This window comes from Equus caballus, chromosome 13 (assembly GCF_041296265.1).
Source record: "Equus caballus isolate H_3958 breed thoroughbred chromosome 13, TB-T2T, whole genome shotgun sequence".
NCBI lineage: Eukaryota > Metazoa > Chordata > Mammalia > Perissodactyla > Equidae > Equus > Equus caballus.
The window spans coordinates 3,833,122-3,849,472 of record NC_091696.1 but is presented as its reverse complement, the minus strand read 5'-3'; the positions used below and the strand labels follow the sequence as shown (position 1 = coordinate 3,849,472).

The 16,351-nt window shown below is 55.6% G+C and overlaps 1 protein-coding gene across 1 annotated transcript in view; it reads right to left on the bottom strand.

Moving 5' to 3' along the window:
• Positions 1-16,351, bottom strand: part of FOXK1 (forkhead box K1) — a 67,745-nt gene that overhangs the window by 18,796 nt on the left and 32,598 nt on the right. The window contains exon 2 of the mRNA XM_005598584.4: positions 6,698-6,883. Within this exon, the coding sequence (XP_005598641.3) occupies positions 6,698-6,883 (186 nt within the window). The remainder of the gene's footprint in view (positions 1-6,697; positions 6,884-16,351) is intronic.

Genomic DNA, 16,351 nt, shown 5'->3' with positions numbered 1-16,351 from the left:
CTTGGGAGGGGACGAAGACGGCGACACAGCGTGCTCCCCCCGAGAGGGAAGGAGAGGGCGTCTACAAGACAGCAGATACTGAAAGCACATTCAGAGATAAGGAAACGCTCTTAAAATTTTGCAAAAAGAGGAGAAATAAAAGTTCAATGAAGGGTGGAAGGAGGGACTGGAGAAAGTCCCAGAAAGCAGATGAGAGGAGGGCGGACGGCGGAGGGAGGAGGTGGGACGAGGCAGGAGCTGGGAGGGGAACGTGGCCACGGAAAGAAGGGGACGACTCGCCAGAAGGTAGGGAAGGGGTCTGCAGACTGAAGGGGCCCGTGGAACACGCAGCCCAACGGACGGAAAGGACCCCTCCCCAGCCTGGTGTGGAGACGGGCCGAGGGCGCCCGAGAGGGATGCGCCCCCCGAGGGGGACCTCACACCCAAGAGGAGGAGGAGTCAGGGGGCATCCAGCTTCTCCAGAGCAACACTCGAAGCCAGAAAGCGACACCAGTTTTGAGGGAAAAACGTTTCCCACCTGGAATTCCCTACCCAGGAAAACCATCATTCTGGCTGACTGGAGAATAACGGTAATTTTCAGGCATGGACAAATTTTCTAAAAGCTACCGTCTCCTGGACCCTTCCTCCCAGGAAGCAGCTGGATGTCCTCCAGTAAAAGCAGCAGGTCAGGAGAGAGGCCACGGGAGTCGAGAGAGGGAAGTCCCAGGGCGGGGGGAAGACGAGGCCAGGTCAGAGGCGTCCCAGACCTGGGCCAGGCAGCAGGAGGCCTGGGCTCCAGAGGAAGGTCGTCCCAGGAAAGGTGAAAGTGATGGACAGGCCACTCACACCGGGTAGAGGGCGGGGTGTGCGGCCCAGGCGCATGGAGAGCGAGCCAAACGCAGGGAAGGGTGGTGAGAACCCCTGGGGAGAACAGCCGGTGCCACAGAGGAAGCGGCCAGCGCTGGGACAGGCGTCACAGCGGGAATAAAGGAGGTTCCGCTGTAACCCCGGGAGGGGGCGAGGCGGGAAGGCTCCAGCTCAGGCCCCCAGGAAGCCGCGCACAGCACGCAGAGGGCAGGGCTGGAGGCCGGTCTCGGCGGCAACCCCTTAGGATAAAAGCAGACTTTCTAACAACACAGATGGAACGAACCAGCGCTGCCACCACCGCCGTGGGCACCCGCTGAACCATCGCTCGGCCGGCTTACACGACCCGCTGGGCAGCATCACTCTCTCCGAGCCTCAGATTCCTCACTGTGAGAGGGGGTGCAGCGTCCCGCCCCGCAGGGCTGCTGCGGAGACCGAAGGACGGATGGCCCTCCAGCCCTCGGCACAGGCCGGCCCGCCTCACTAACGGCGTCTATTTTCACTGTTGTTCTTAGAATCTTGTGGCTCATGACCCTAAAGAGCATATTTTAAACAAACAACCAAATCTGAGAATCCTATCGCCTCGGCATAAAACGTGTAGACGTTTCGGAGAGGCAGCTTCAGCCCCAGCGTGCCCTGGCCTGCAGCAAGGGTCTGGGCTCTGCTCGTGAGCGTGACACACGGTGGGGGGGGGGGGGGGGGGGGGGGGAGGAGAGGGTGGCCGTGCGGCCCGGAGCGAGTCAGTGAACACTGCAACCCGGCCACGCGCCAGGCCACCACGCAGCCACTGAAGACGCAGTGACGCGGAAGGGCGCCTAGGGCACCGTGGAAGGCGACAACCGCCAGGCGCAGGACAGCAGGAACTCTGTGGCCCCTCTGGGAGGAGTAACCGGTGACAACAGCTGTTAGACAAGGAAGGCTCACGGCAAGACGCACCACGCGGACTCATCTCCAGGGTGTCCCTGTGGGGACTTCATTCTCTGAAATACGTGAATTTTGTATCACGCATATTTAGCATTTCTGTAATCTGAAGACAGTAAAAGAACAGGGAAAGGAAATTCAGAGGCCAGCTTCTTAGCTTTATCTTAAAGAATGTCTGTGCTCTGGTGAGACAAATGCAAGGTTGTGAAATCCTGGGAACCTATTCTAAAAGATTCGCTAGTTTCTAAAAAGCATTTTCCTGCTGGAAAAACAAGCAGCAGACTCGTCTGCCCCCCACGCCTCCCTCAGAGGCTGCCCTCCAATCACCCCATCAGGTCCTGCTGCTGCCGAATCCAAATCCGAATCGGAACCCATGTGGGATCTGGGACGGGCTCTCCGGGGCAGCCACGTGCTCACACCACAGCAGCACAACAGGCCGGCTGCACACAGCCGGGCGCCGCCCAGAAGGCACACCCAGAAAACACTAACATGATCCTTCCCAGCGCCCCTGAGATGTGTCTGAGAACCGGAAATGGCCACCCGGCTGGAGAAGAACTTAAGCACAAGCTTCAGACAACTTCCAACATTTTAGAGCCAAAAAACACCCCGGCACGGACTCACGCAGAAAGGAAAGGAGAAAGGACATGGAGGCCCCACCTGCCTGTAGGATGAACCAACTCTGTTTCTCTGAAGTTTTCAGATGGGGAAAGGGACCCCGTGGGTGCGGGTGGGGCTGGGGGTGTGAGGTCACAGGGACAGGTGTGGGAAGGGAAGACAGCCCCCAGGTGACCCACCACTGATGACGCTCCTCCACCAGCCAAGGGCCCTGCTCTGCAGGACGGCCCCTCCGGGAGCCACACTCCTGCGGGGCGGGGCTGGGACGCCGAAGCAGGACGCGCACGCTTAAGGAAGGATCCAAAGTTTGCCAGAAAAACAGAAGCCCTTACTTCTAACGCAGATCCAATAACTTCCAAACTCAAAAGACACGTAACGCGACGGAACACGGACGCGCCAGGGCTGGCTCCGTCCCGCGGCCAGGCAGGGCCGAGCCTCGAGACCAGGGCGGCAAGGGGCTTCGATTCTGAAGTCAGTTGCCCAATTTTTCTTTTATACAACGTTCTGCTAACCTGTGCCAGATGTCATAAAACAAATTACTTTCGTTTCTGATCTCTACACTGGCAAAATCAAGACAAGTCTCCTTAAAGAAACAGCTTCTCAAACCTTGCTGTTGCTTAAAATTAGCTACTCTCTTTCTGTGCCGTGCCGTTTTTCTGGTTCAGTTCAGCAGTTTTCTTAAAACTCCAGCTCTAAGGAGAACTGTTTAGACGGGTCTCTGTTTTTGTAAAACCCAGAAAATGATTAACCAATTTCTTCTTTCCTAAAAACACTTCTTTGCAAAATGAAAAAAAAAAAAAGGTGGACAAAACGTTGCTTTAGGTAGCAGAATTCATTTCAAAGAGAGTTCATTCATTTTCCGGGTGGAGTACTTCAGGGCCAAAAAAACCACCCAACTTTAAAAAAAACCAACCACACCCCTCACACACCCTGGCCTGGCCACCAGGGGAAACGGAACCCGCAACAGAGAGAGCAGGCAGCTGGCGGGAGGTACAGCCACTCTTGGCGTCTTGGAGGGGACGGGGCTCAGGGTGGGGTGCCGGAGGAACCGGGCTCCCAGGGCAAGCCGCCGAGAGGCCTCCACCAAGTCAGGAGCAGGGGGTGCCCTCGGCCGCCTTCCTCACAAAGGGCCCTGCACCCCACGCCTCCCCTCCGGAGGAGAGCAAGGGGCTGTTTGTAAACACGTGGGCTCCACCTCGCCGCGCCACGGGGCCCAGAGGAGAAGGATCTCGCAAGCAAAACCTCAAGGGCCTCTGAGGTTTCTGACACTCAATTGAATTCCACAGGGCTCACAGAAACGGATGTAAACAGAAACGCTTTCTCTGCGACACTTAATCAAGGGCCAAAAGGCGAGAGCCAGTCCCAAAGTCACTACTTTCTCCGCAAATATTCTCCCAGATGAAAACAAGAAGCCAGCCCCTCCTGGGCAGCCTCAAAGGAGAGGACGCAGGGGGACCAGTGCCCCCCAACCGGCCGACCCCAGCCAAGAGCGAGTTAAACATAAACCACGGGGCCACGTCTCCACCACACTCACCCCAGCCCTGACTTCTGAGAACCGCGCCCTCAGTACCTGCTCCGCTCTGCTCAGTAAGAACCTCTCTTCTGACCTGCTTTCCGGGCCACGGCCTCTCCCCTAACACAAGAGCAGCTTCAACATGCAAAGCTTTGCTTGAATAGCTTAACCAGTTGGCCCCTATTTTTAATTGGAATACTCCTGGGAAATACAATTATTGTATGAAGCTCTCCAGGTACAAACCAAAACATTTTGCTTTCTTAAAGAGGGTCTATTTGGCTGGATTATAAACTGATTACTAATAATCCCATGGCCGTCTAAAGGGACCGCCTGCTTTGGCCCACTGGCCTGGACGGCCCCTCGCTGCCCACCCCACACGGCGCAGGACACGCCTCGGGGAGAACACTGGCTGTGCTCCTGCAGCTGCCCGAAGGAGCTCCTGGAGGAAGGTGTGCGGACAGGACAGCTGTCTACCAGCGTCACTGACGTCCGATGCACACACTACAGAATTCCCCCATTTAGAGTGCACAGTTCAGTGGGTTTAGGGTATTCACAGAGCTTGTAACCATCACTGCTATGTAATTCTAGAACATTTTCCTCACCCCAGAAAGAAACCCCATAACGGTGAGCAGCCCCTCCTTTAACCGCCCCGGGAACCACTCACCTACTTTCTTTCTCTACAGGTTTGCCTTTCTGGACTTTTCCTATCAATGACTCATACCGTGTGGTGTCTTTTGTGTCTGGTTTCTTTCACTTTGCATAATGTTTTCAAGGGTCATCTACGTTGTACCAGGTGTCCATACTTTCTTTTTTATGACCAAATAATATTCCACTGTAAGGACACTCCACGTGCTATTTACGCACTCGTCAGCTGATGGGCATCTGAGTCATCTCCACGTTTGGGCGGTTGTGAACAGTGCTGCCATCACACCTCGGGTACAAGTTTTTCACTGGACCTTAGGACCCCGTGAGTAGAGACCCATGTGGCTGCCCTCTAACATTCTGAGGAACTGCCAGACTCTTGTCCAAAGTGGCTACACTGTTTCACTACATATAATTTTTCATCTGTGTATAAACGATACAGACATGACGGGATGTAAGAGCATTTTCACAGCTTGACTTGACTGTGAACTCACACAAGCACTCACGTCTTGATCCAGGTGAGACATCCGAGCAAGCACTGAGAACATGCTAAACCCTGGGCTCGAGAACAGAGCCGCTGTTAGAAGTCTGAGACACGCTCAGGAAGAAACAGTGTCTCAGAAGCTGCAAAGACTGAATGGAACAGCGAGGACAGAGCTGACGAGGCACGGGGTCCAGAACCACGAGGCTCTCAGGGGGCCACCACTCAGCATCGTCACCACCAAGAACTAGGACACCAGCGTGCTGGCCTCAGCAACGAGGAAGCCAGGGCCCAAGAGGCTGCCCACCGGCCCCCCGTTCTCCCGCTAACTGGAAATACGTCCAGAACCAGCACTCAGAGCCCAGCCTGCATCAGGGGCCATGCCATTTCAGTGCTGTGCCCGAACTTTCTCTCTGTAAGAGGAGGACACCTCGTCCCTGCCCAGCAGGAAACCAACTCCAAGCAGCTCAGCGTGAGGGACCCCCAGCTCGCAGCCGACACGTCACGGCTGGAAACCGACAGGTGCACCTGAGACACTGATTACTACGCAAAGGCAACCAACGTGGCATCCACATGTAAACCACTAAAAGGCTCAAAAACAGTGACTACCAGAGGATGGCTGGCTGGCAAGAGAAGGGAGTGTGTCTCACACGCAGAGGAGGCCGCAGTGACAGCAGAACCCCAGCTCGGCCAGAGGAGCGGTTCCCCAAGCGTGGTTCACAGACGGAGCCCCGAGAATCCCAGGCACCTTTCAGGGTGGGTGAGGTCAAAACTATCATCCTAACAATATTAAGACGTGATCTGCCTTTGCCACTGGGCTGACACAAGCCACGGTGGAAGCTGCCGGTGCCGTAGCAGAAACCAAGGCGCCAGCGCCAAACCCACTGGTGGCCCCAGTGCATCTTCAGGGCCACACGCAAGCAGCAAAGAGAAAAAGCCAGTTTCGTTTAAAAATGTCCCTAGTGAAGCAGTCCACTATTTTAAAATTCATTAAATCTTGACTCTCTAATACACGTCTTTTCAACATGCTTTAGGACAAAACAGGAAGGCGGCACATGACTCCTGTGTACAGAGGCAGAATGGCTGTCGCCAGAAGTGCTCGTGCCGCTGAGAGCCGACAGCCCAACGAGCCACTTTTAGGCGGCTCTCTAGCAAGATTTCCACCTGCAGCCTCCCCCAGGGCCTTGTCATGTCTGTGTAACTCGCCAAGGACGAGAAAGTTCGAGGACTTCCCTTTCTTCAAAGTCTTGATTAATTTCTAAAACTTCACGAAGAATTTCCACAAATAAAGTTTAGAAAAACACAGTTCGCCAAATTCCGGCATACAAACATTACTTTAAAATATTTTCAGTGTCTTAAACACATCATCCCTGTGCTTGCTTTAAAAGGCCCTAATACACACACTTTCAAGCCGTAAAAATGACTCATGAGGTAGCGACTCTTCGCTTTGTAAGACAACCCTCCAGAGACTTTATTTAAAGTAGTCACGTCCCCTGATGCACTTAAAATAGTTTCAAAATTTCCATTCACGTGCGATTTTCCAGAAACACATCTAATACTGTAAAGAACGCAGAACTTCTCTATCGTCTTCCTCTTTCGCAAACTGCCAGAGCACAGGGCCCCGGGTGGCAGAGGAAATCATGTGGCAAGCGCTCCGGGTGGCCCGGGGACAGGCCGCTCACCTGATGGTGCCGGTCGGGGAGGGGACAGGGCTGACCAGGCTCCGGAGGTCCGGCTCCGGAATGTGGATCTTCAGCGGGGAGATGTGCGGGTAGAGCGGCCGGAGTGGGGACGCCGGGGCCTCCTCCTGGTGGTACAGCGAGGTGAACTGGATCTTTATGGCCGTGCTGGGGAACCGGAAAGTGCACCTGCAACCGAGGGAAGAGCAGAAAGCCAACATTCAGACAAGGAACGTTCTAGTCCACCTAAGTCACTGTAATCACGTAACTTTACTCTCGGGATCACTCTGTGGTGCAGAGGTGCCCGAATCGTCTTTCTTATGCTTTCATTAGGATACGGACTAACCCTGACACCAGTTTTCCTTTTACCGCGCACGTGAACAGAACAGACATACACATCCCCAGACAGACACTGACGACGTCATCTCCAACAGAGGTTCCAGACAGACGGCTACTTCCTGTCTGCCAGGATCGCGGCTACAAGACCCACGTGGGCTCCACCACCTCACGGAGAACCAAAATGCCACGGTCACCGTGTCTGCAGCGATTTTAGAGACAGACACTCACGCCACCCAGAAGACAGAAGGCAGCTGCCGCACGACAGAGCACAGTACCACCCATGGGCGTGTGGTAGGAGCCCCGAGGGGAGCGCTGGGGGCGGGGTTGAAGGTCTGGCTTCACAAGCAGTGCTGTGCTCAGGCCCCTCGAGCCTGGGCTCTGATGCCAGCAGATGACCACACGCAGACAAAGCCGGCGCTGGCCGAGGGGTAGGCAGCCTCATGCAGCAGGTGTGGCTGGATCAAGGTCCACCCGCCTCTAAGAAACTTCCACCTATGAAGCCTGGGCCTATTGTCCAGCACATCTTCTTATCTCTAAACCGACAGACTATCAACAAATTGCTAATGGTGTGACAGTTAAAAACAAAAACAAAAACCCAAAAGCAGGTTGCCCAGAGAGACACAGCAACACAGTCTGCCAGGAATAGCTGCCTAGAAAGGCTCTGTGTGCAGGACGGAGGGGTCAGACACGACCAGAGGAGCACCGTTTGCACTGCTGGTTGTCTCAGAAAGGCGCTGGGGCCCCAGGGACCAGCCTGGGAGAAGTGCTCAGGTCTGCCAGGGCCCTGGGTCCATGCCCTGGCTGGCAGGCTCTCTGCTCTCTCCGCGGGAGCAATGTTTCAACAGCACATTTACCTCCAACTTGCCCTGGACACGGCAAACGGCCCCTCAATTCAAATTCCCTTTTACTCTCAGCAAGAGAGTTTTTAAAAAACAAGACCTAAGAATAGGTCAAAACAGGTTCTGGGATCACGGAAGGTTGTGAAGGGGCACCCTGCTGGGTGACAGGGTGCCTTCTGGAGCCTTCCGCTGGAAGACCCCGCCCCTCACGAAACGACTCAGCAACGTGAGCATCTGCTCTGACGGTCGAGCTGCCCACACTTCATAGGGAAAATCAGTGACTTAAACTGGCCTGGCCGGCCATGACCGATCCTTCCAGAGACACCCGAGCAGAGAGGGGCCGAGCAGAGAGGGGCTGGAAGTGGCCACAAAGGTGGAGCCTGCGCCGGCCGTGAAGCACCAGGAGCCGTCTGACCCCGGGCACTGGGTCTGTATTTCCAAACTAAAATCAGAACAAAGGGATTTTACACTGTTTTCCGAAACTGTTTTCCTGTTTGATGCTGTTCTGATGCTGGGAGATGTGGCCTAAACACCAAAATGTTAGGGATGGGGGCAGGGTGTCTGTAATGCGTCCTCAACATCACCCCTATGGTTCTGTGTAAAGGGCCACCCAAGGCCACCTAAAAATCCTCTGCAATTTCCTCCTTGTAGCCCACAGTTAAACATTTGATGTCGTCTCCATTTTTAGTTTCCCCACAACCCAAGGAAAACTTCCTCCATCAGTATTCTAGCTAGAAAGTTACAGCACGCATTTTTCTCAGATGCTTTCTGAGGTCTACTGTCTCTCCTCTAAGTCACAGAGCCACCATCCTGCATCCCAGGATGGGCCGGGCATCCCAAACCAGAGCAGGGAGCAAAGAGCCCCAGCTGAGGGCTCCAGGCAGGGGAGCTGACGGGCTAGGTAAGCTGCACCTGCGAATGACAAGACCGAACGAACAGTGGGGGTGTGTACACACGTGCACATGCACACTCACTCGCACGCACACCTGTTCCACCAGTGTCGGCCATGAAAGCAGCAATGACAACAGAAACTTAAAGACAGTTTCTCTAGCCCTTTACCAGCTGTCTCTTCTTCACCTCCAGCAAATGAACAAAACAGGTGACATTTCACTATCTGCCGAGGGGGCACACGGTCAGGGTTATGCCGTTCTGCGTGGTGCAAGTCCCTATGTTAACGTGAGGTCACATCATCCTACAATCACCGAGGCCAACTAGAAAGAGGATGTGGCTTCTGGCCCATGACAGCAGTCACCAGGCAGGCGGGAACTCAGAAAACAGGGTTTGGGATGAAGACAAGAAGAGGCGCCTGACCCCCTGGACTGGGGGTCTGGACTCCAGGTTGTGATCAGGCCTGTCTGGCCTGGGCGGAGGTGGAGAGGTGGCCGAGCCAGCACACCGCTTCAGACCCCTCCTGCAGTTCTCGGCCTGATTTCTGCCCTCCCGCCCCTCCCGCTGGCTGAGACTCACCCTCACCTGAATGAGCCTTTAGTGACACAAGCACAAAGTCCAGGACTTGGGGACATCCTTACAAGCAAAACCCAACACTGTACTGATACTAGCTGCACGGTTTCCTACTTTAATAGTAATTTTCCAATTAAGGTTTAACAATAAACTTGTCACATTATTTACTGCGAAAGCGATTTTAAAAGCATCTGCTGACTCACTCTTCCAGAAATTCTCCTGAGGCAGACTCTCTCTTACCCGGGAGGAGGAGAGAAACCACCAGGAAGTTACTTAATTATAAAGAGATGTCCCCCCAGGGTGCTGGCGGAGTTCGCCAATTACTTCTCTCCCTGTAATATTTTCACCCTGGTTTAGGGCCTTAGCTGGAGTTTTAATGACCACGTTTTGCAATTAAAGCCATTCTCTTGAAGGTGCTCCACACTCAGTCTACACCCAGCCACTCACTGTGGGCCCGTCTTCACTGCCAGGAGTCCCTGCTCAAGGTCAGAATGTCCCTGCTAGAAGTCACTGTCCCCCCAGCCTGGCAGAGGGCTCCTGTACTCACAGGCATCCACCCTTCAGATCTCTACAAAACCCTTGCCCTAATTTACAGAGACAGAGAGCAGATCAGCGGCTGCCTAGGGCTGGGGGCGAGGGGTGGGGTGGCGGAATGGAGAGTGACTACTGATGGCTTCTTTCGGGAGTGACACAAATGTTCTAAAATCCAGGGTGGCGATGGTGGCACAAGTCCGTGAATATGCGAAAAACCACTGACTTGAACAATTTAAATGGGTTTGTGGTATGGTATGCGAATGACACCTCAATCAAGCTGTTCCAGAAAGTTCTGGCCCTAAAGCTCCCACCATCAGGGTCTGCTCCAGGCTTAGCGCCCAGGTCCATCCGGAAGCCAAGGGCCCCTGGCAGTTGAGCAAAACGGCTAACACCTCGGTTCCACGTGAGGCTGTCCTACTCAGACTGAGGTCAAGATCACAGCGCGGCAGGCTGGTTCCGGCCCCCAGAGACCATCAACGAGCGTAAGCAACTTGGGCCGTCACCCTCACTTCCATCTCGTTCTTTCGTAGGAATCCCACCACCTGTCATGCCCACCAGGAGTCGGAGAATAGAAATAGCTCGTTCAGTCCTCGCTGATATAAACACAGTTCACTCCACTTTAGACGAGAGAAATAACCAGAGAGAGAAGGAAGTACATGTGAAGGCTTCCACAAAGTTTAAAAAGAATTAACACAATAGATTATTCATCTCCGGAGCTGTCACTGCCCCGACACCCCAGCCTCGGTTCCTAGTCCCCTTCTGTCCCAGCGGACGGTGAAGCACAGACGCTTGCACCTGGGGCACTGACACAACAGAGCGACAGTCCACACGAACGTGGATGACGACGGAAATTCCGCACACCAACCACGACACCCCCGACCCTCCCAACACGCCCCAGCGGACGACGGCCCCAGGACGTCTGCAGACCCGGCATTTGTGGGCCCCCGTGAAGCCCACCAGCCGACACCCAGGCGCACGCGGCAGCCGAGCATCTTGAGTGCCTTGCTCTGAAACGCAGACACGCAGCCAGGGAAGAAGAGCCGTCGGGCTCGGGAGCAGTTCCAACAGGAAGCCGAGGACCGAGGCCAACAATGGGGGCGGGCGCAGAGGAAACAGACATCCAAGGCAGAAGAGAACGCAGCCCACTCGGGCCCTGAGACAAGAGAGGGGATCTGCCACCAAGGACTGAGGGCCCAGAAGGCACCGCCAGGGAAAAACAGGAAACCCGGACAACTGATGTGACACAGAAAAGAAACTTCAGAAGGCAGCTGGGTGACAGACCGGGAGTCACCTCCCAGAAAAGACACAGAACAGAAAGCCTGGGAGGCTCCGGCCAGGAGCGCTAGTATCGGAATGACTGCCAGTCTACAGAAGACGCCCCTTCGAAGTCAGGCGGCTACAGGGAGGAAGGCACGGACCCCACACGCAGACCCGGGGCCTCACGAGGCCGCCACGCGGCTTCCTCACCCCTGCAGAGTCGTGTTTGCTGGAAGCTAGATGGTGCAGTCACAAAATTTAAGACGCAGGGCGCTGGCCGCTTTGTGGTTAGGCGGGGGCGGGGGCTGGACGCGAACGCTGCAGGCTGGAAACCTGGCCGCCCTTCGCGTGGTGGGGCAAACCGTCCCTTGTGACACCTGAGTGCAGACCTGCGTGGACAGCACCCGCCACCGCGCCGGGATCTGTGGGGACGTTCCACGGTGGTATGTGCTGGGACGTGTGTGGCCTTCAGCAGTCCGATGCGATGGACGGCAGGATAAGAAGGCCCCAGGCCCTCCTCACACAGCTGCCACATGGCTGGATGACTGAGCAGCCTGAGGCACGGAAGTGAGTCCACCGAGGCCAGCTCCAGGGTCTCAAAGCGGCCCCCACTGCAGCGAGCCCGACAGAGGGGGCCCCAGCCCCACGACAGAGGGACCAGGGTTCTCAAGACTACAGCTTGCACCGGGGATCCTTGCTGCGGTTCCACACGCAGACATGACGGAAGGCCGCGGCCTGGGCGCCTGCCCGGGCTCTGCAGAGACTCTGCCCCGAGCGGCAGTGAAGCTGGCCGCGAAGTGTGCTGCCCCTCACCCCAGCCGTGAGGGGCGGCAGCCAGGAAGCACGTCATCTCCAGGACCCACTTCAGGCAGGACAGGGAGCTGGGGACAGAGGTCCTTCCAGAACGCAGACAGCACGGTGTCACTGGGTGGGACCTGGGCCGCCTCCTCTGACAACGGGGATGAGGGTGACCGAAACAGCCGACTGTGACACACGACTGGTTCCCTGGACACACCTCCTCTCCTGCTTCCACAGCGAACTGGTTTCAGCTGGACACATGCCGCCCAACTACAGACGACACTGCTCTGCCTCGACACTTGCAGCCACGAGACTGTGCTGGTCAGTGGGACGCCTCAGGAGGAACACTGCCTTCTTCACTTCTCCTTTTCCTGACGGCCAGAATGCAGCTGCAATGGCAGGAGCTGGAGCAGCCGTGGTGGATCATAAAACGGACACTGGGTAACAGAGCGAAGTAAGAGAAAGAGTCTGGAGCTGCCATATCAGCTTACGTTAGGACTGTTACATGTAAAAGACATCACCTTCACCCTTGTTATTTTGACCTTGGTTACAAAGACCAAACCTACATCCTAACTCTAAACAGCTAAAGAGCTCCCTGTGGGGAATGGCGGAGTGAGCTACAGTGCAAATTCAGGGAAGAATATGATGCAGCCACTTAAGGGGACACTTCCAGCACTGTGTACCTTTGGGCCAAATCTCTGAATGTATCAGACCTGTTTTCCTCATCAGGAAAATTGGTATAATTATAGTGCATACTTCATAGGGTTCTTGTAGGTATTAAACAAAATACTCCCACCACGGTAACAGAAGCACACAGGGCATCTAACACACGATGAGCACAAACTAAAGACGGGCCGCGGAGGAACCTGGAAATGCTGATAACACACTGATAAATGAAGACAGCAGAGACCAAACGGCACGCGTGGGTCGCAGCTGAGGCATGGGGTTTGAAATCAGAGACTGGGTTTGAGAGCGGGCTGTTGGGACGTGGTGGTGGGACGTGGGCCCTCACTGACTTGAAGGCCCCTCTCTGGTCAACCAGAGACAAACAGGCCTCGGTGCCACAGCAGCCCCAGTGCAGCGAGTGCAGATGAGCACAACTGACACACGGTGAGTGTGCGCCGACACGTGCCCCAGCTGTTCTGGTTACGGCACAAGGACGGGGCGGGGGGGAGCAATGAAAACAGCCCAAGGGGAGGGTGGCGTTACTGGAGACAGCTCTTTTTCAACATGTTCTCTAAATGCTGTCACCATGTCCTTTGAGAATGAAAGGCTCAAGAACAGGAAAGAAAGCAGCTGTTACACACTTGGTCACCAGCAGTTTCGAGCTCTGCCAGGGCGATGCGGCCTTCAGAACCCCATCGCGGACCCGGCCTGGCCCAGCTCTGCCACGTGGTCCGGCTCCAGCCGCAGGGAGAAAGCCCCTCGAGGCCCAGGCCCAACCTGAGGGGCGGAAGGCTGGTCAGGAAGGGAAGGGAGGCTGGAGGCCTGCTGAGCATGCATTTACAGAAGGGCTGAAAGGAGAGGGCCACGAGACCAAGGCTCTGAGACTTGCAAGAACGCCACAGAAAAATAAGACTGTTCAGGAAACGGTTTTGAAAACACTTTTACAAAGAAAATCGCCAAATCGTAGAATTCTGACCATCTTAAAATTTTTTAACCTAAAATATCTTATTTCTATTAAAACTTTAATACGTCTTGCTAGAACATCCAGACACACGAGCAGCAGGGGCTGCAGCGGTGGGGCCCGCTCCGCGCGGAGCCCACACCTGGCTGCGGCGCTCAGCAGCAGCACGGAGCGGCGAAGGCGAAGCACGTGTCGGACAGACACACAGCAAGACGGGGACGGCGGAGGGTCCAAACGCCCAGTGGGCCCAGGAGGGGCAAAGGGAAGCAAATGTCCAGGCTACGGGCAGGCGGGATGGCCACCGTCTCCGGGCAGGAGCCAGCTCTGCACGGTCCCTGACGGAAATTCAAGTCATCGGAGTCCAAAAAACTAACTAAATGCTGGTGTAGATGCAAGGCAGAGGAAGAATGGTTCACACCCCAGCCTCGTCCACCATCCCTCCCCCTCCTCCCTGAACAGTGCTCCACCTCGACCCACCCCCTGGGTTTCTGCACCTTCTACCTCAGCCCTGGGCTCTCCTTTGCTGGGCTGACGGCCCATGCAGCTGCGACCCGGGGCTGGCTGCGCTAAGGCGGGAGCAGGGCGGTTCCAGAGACGTGGCTCGGACCCTGGTCACCACCAACCAGCCATGCACACTCGGCGCTGGTCCTGGGCCTCACAACAGTATAGGTGTGCGGGTGTGGGGTGTGCAAGATAAACGTGGTGGTGATTTTCCGGTTTAGAAGTAATTCAGCTTTCCTCTTTCTCTGTTTTCCTGTGGTCTAAGAGAATGCATTTATTTTTATATTCAGGCAAAACCACCACTTCTAGGGGGAAAAAAGAAAAAGCATAGTGGGATACTCAAGTCCCTGTGCTGAATGGCTAAAGCACAGTGAAAACTGTGGCCAAAGATCCGGCCAAGACCGGGCTTCTCCCTAAAACTGGGGTCTCAGCAACTGTCTCAGGAGCGTGCTGAGGGGAGGAGTGAGGTGAGCGACCCTGCAACCAGCACAGAAGCTCCCAGAGGCCGCCAGGCACACGGCCTGCCAAGCGGGGCTGACAGCGCCCAGCAGTCCTGAGGGTCATGGTCCCTGCACAATCATTCCACCTAGCTGTCTACAGGGGAGCATCAATCTGCCAGGTGACATTTACCAAATCCAGCAGCAGAGGATTCATGGTCATTTCTACAGCACACTCAGAGGATTCCAGTGACTTCCGCAGTGTCACTCGTGGACGCAGGGCATTTCTACAGCACACTCAGAGGGTTCAAGTGACTCCTGCAGTGTCACTCAGGGACGCAGGGCATTTCTACAGCACACTCAGAGGGTTCAAGTGACTCCTGCAGTGTCACTCAGGGACGCAGGGCATTTCTACAGCACGCTCAGAGGGTTCGAGTGACTTCTGCAGCGTCACTCGGGGGACGCATGGCATTTCCACAGCACACTCAGAGGATTCCAGTGACTTCTGCAGTGTCACTCGGGGATGCAGGGCGTTTCTATGTTGTTACTCAGAGGATTCCTAATAACTTCTACAATCTTACCTGAAGGACTTGTGACCTCTCTCGTACCATTTGGAGGTTTCGAGGTAACTTTTACAGTGTTACTCAGAGGAGTTGAGGGAACGTCTATAGTATTACTTGGAAGATTTGTGGTAACTTCTATAGCGTCACGTGGATGGCTCGGGGTCACCCCCACGGTGTCACCCGCCAGGATCCGGGTGGCTCCCATGGCGTCACCAGGAGGGTTCGAGGTCACTCCCAGGGCATCACTGGGAGGGCTCGAGGTGACGTCCACAGTAGTACTCAGCAAGGCTGAGACTCACCAGTGACAGCGAGTCCTCTGGGCTGGGGATGCTCCGGAGTGTGCATTCTTTGTGGGCGTGCCCCAGGAGAATCCTATGCCCCAGAAAGCCGTGTTCTCAGGCACACTTGGGCAACTCTGCCTCAGACCTGGCAAATGCAAGAAGGGCCAGTAGTGGGCCTGCCACGCCTGCTCTGTCCCCGGCCCCCGGAGAAAGCCCAGTGCCTGCCAGCTCTTGAAGCCGATCGTGAAACAACCCACCCCCATCACCAACGAAGTCCACCTCCAGGCGGCATCTCTGCCTCCCCATATCGGGGAAGCCTGCCCAGGGCCTGGACCTCGGACACAGCGTCCCGGCAGAGCCGCAGACCATGCAGGGTCAGGGACCAGGGGCGAGCACCCCAGGCCATCTTCCCAGGGACATTCTTAGCCCTTTGTGGGGATGTACCAGAAACATTACTGTGTAAGTCGAGCTCCCACACTTTAGTTTGTAAAGCGGAACGGGGCAGAGAGGCCGATACATCTGGAAAAGCAAGTACAATCCAGCTTTGCCGGGAAAACACCAGCATCACTAGCTGGGTGAACGGGGGAGTGACCAGGTCAGAAGGAGCCCTTCAAACGTCTGGGCTTCCTGAGGTGCAACGCTGAACTGAGCAGCCCTCGAGAGGGACCTCCTGTACCACACGGCTTACACAGAGACCAGGAGGCTAGACTCTAGGGACCGAGGTCACAGAAACAACGCTGTCGCTCTCTGGAAGCGACACAGCGACAGAGCAGAGCTCGCCTGCACTGAGCAACTCACATTCTGTCGCATCTTTTCCCTCCAAGCTGACTGAAAGAAACTACTGTAAAAAGTCCACATGGCTCAATCAGCAGATCTTCTTAGGATGCAGCCCATGGCAACTCGACGTGACCAACACTCATCGGGCGCCTGCCACCAAGTGCCAGACAGGCCTTGTCCCAGCAGACCTACACCCTTCAAGACTGCGTTCCCAGAGGCCAGCTCCTCTCCGGGGCCTTCCTG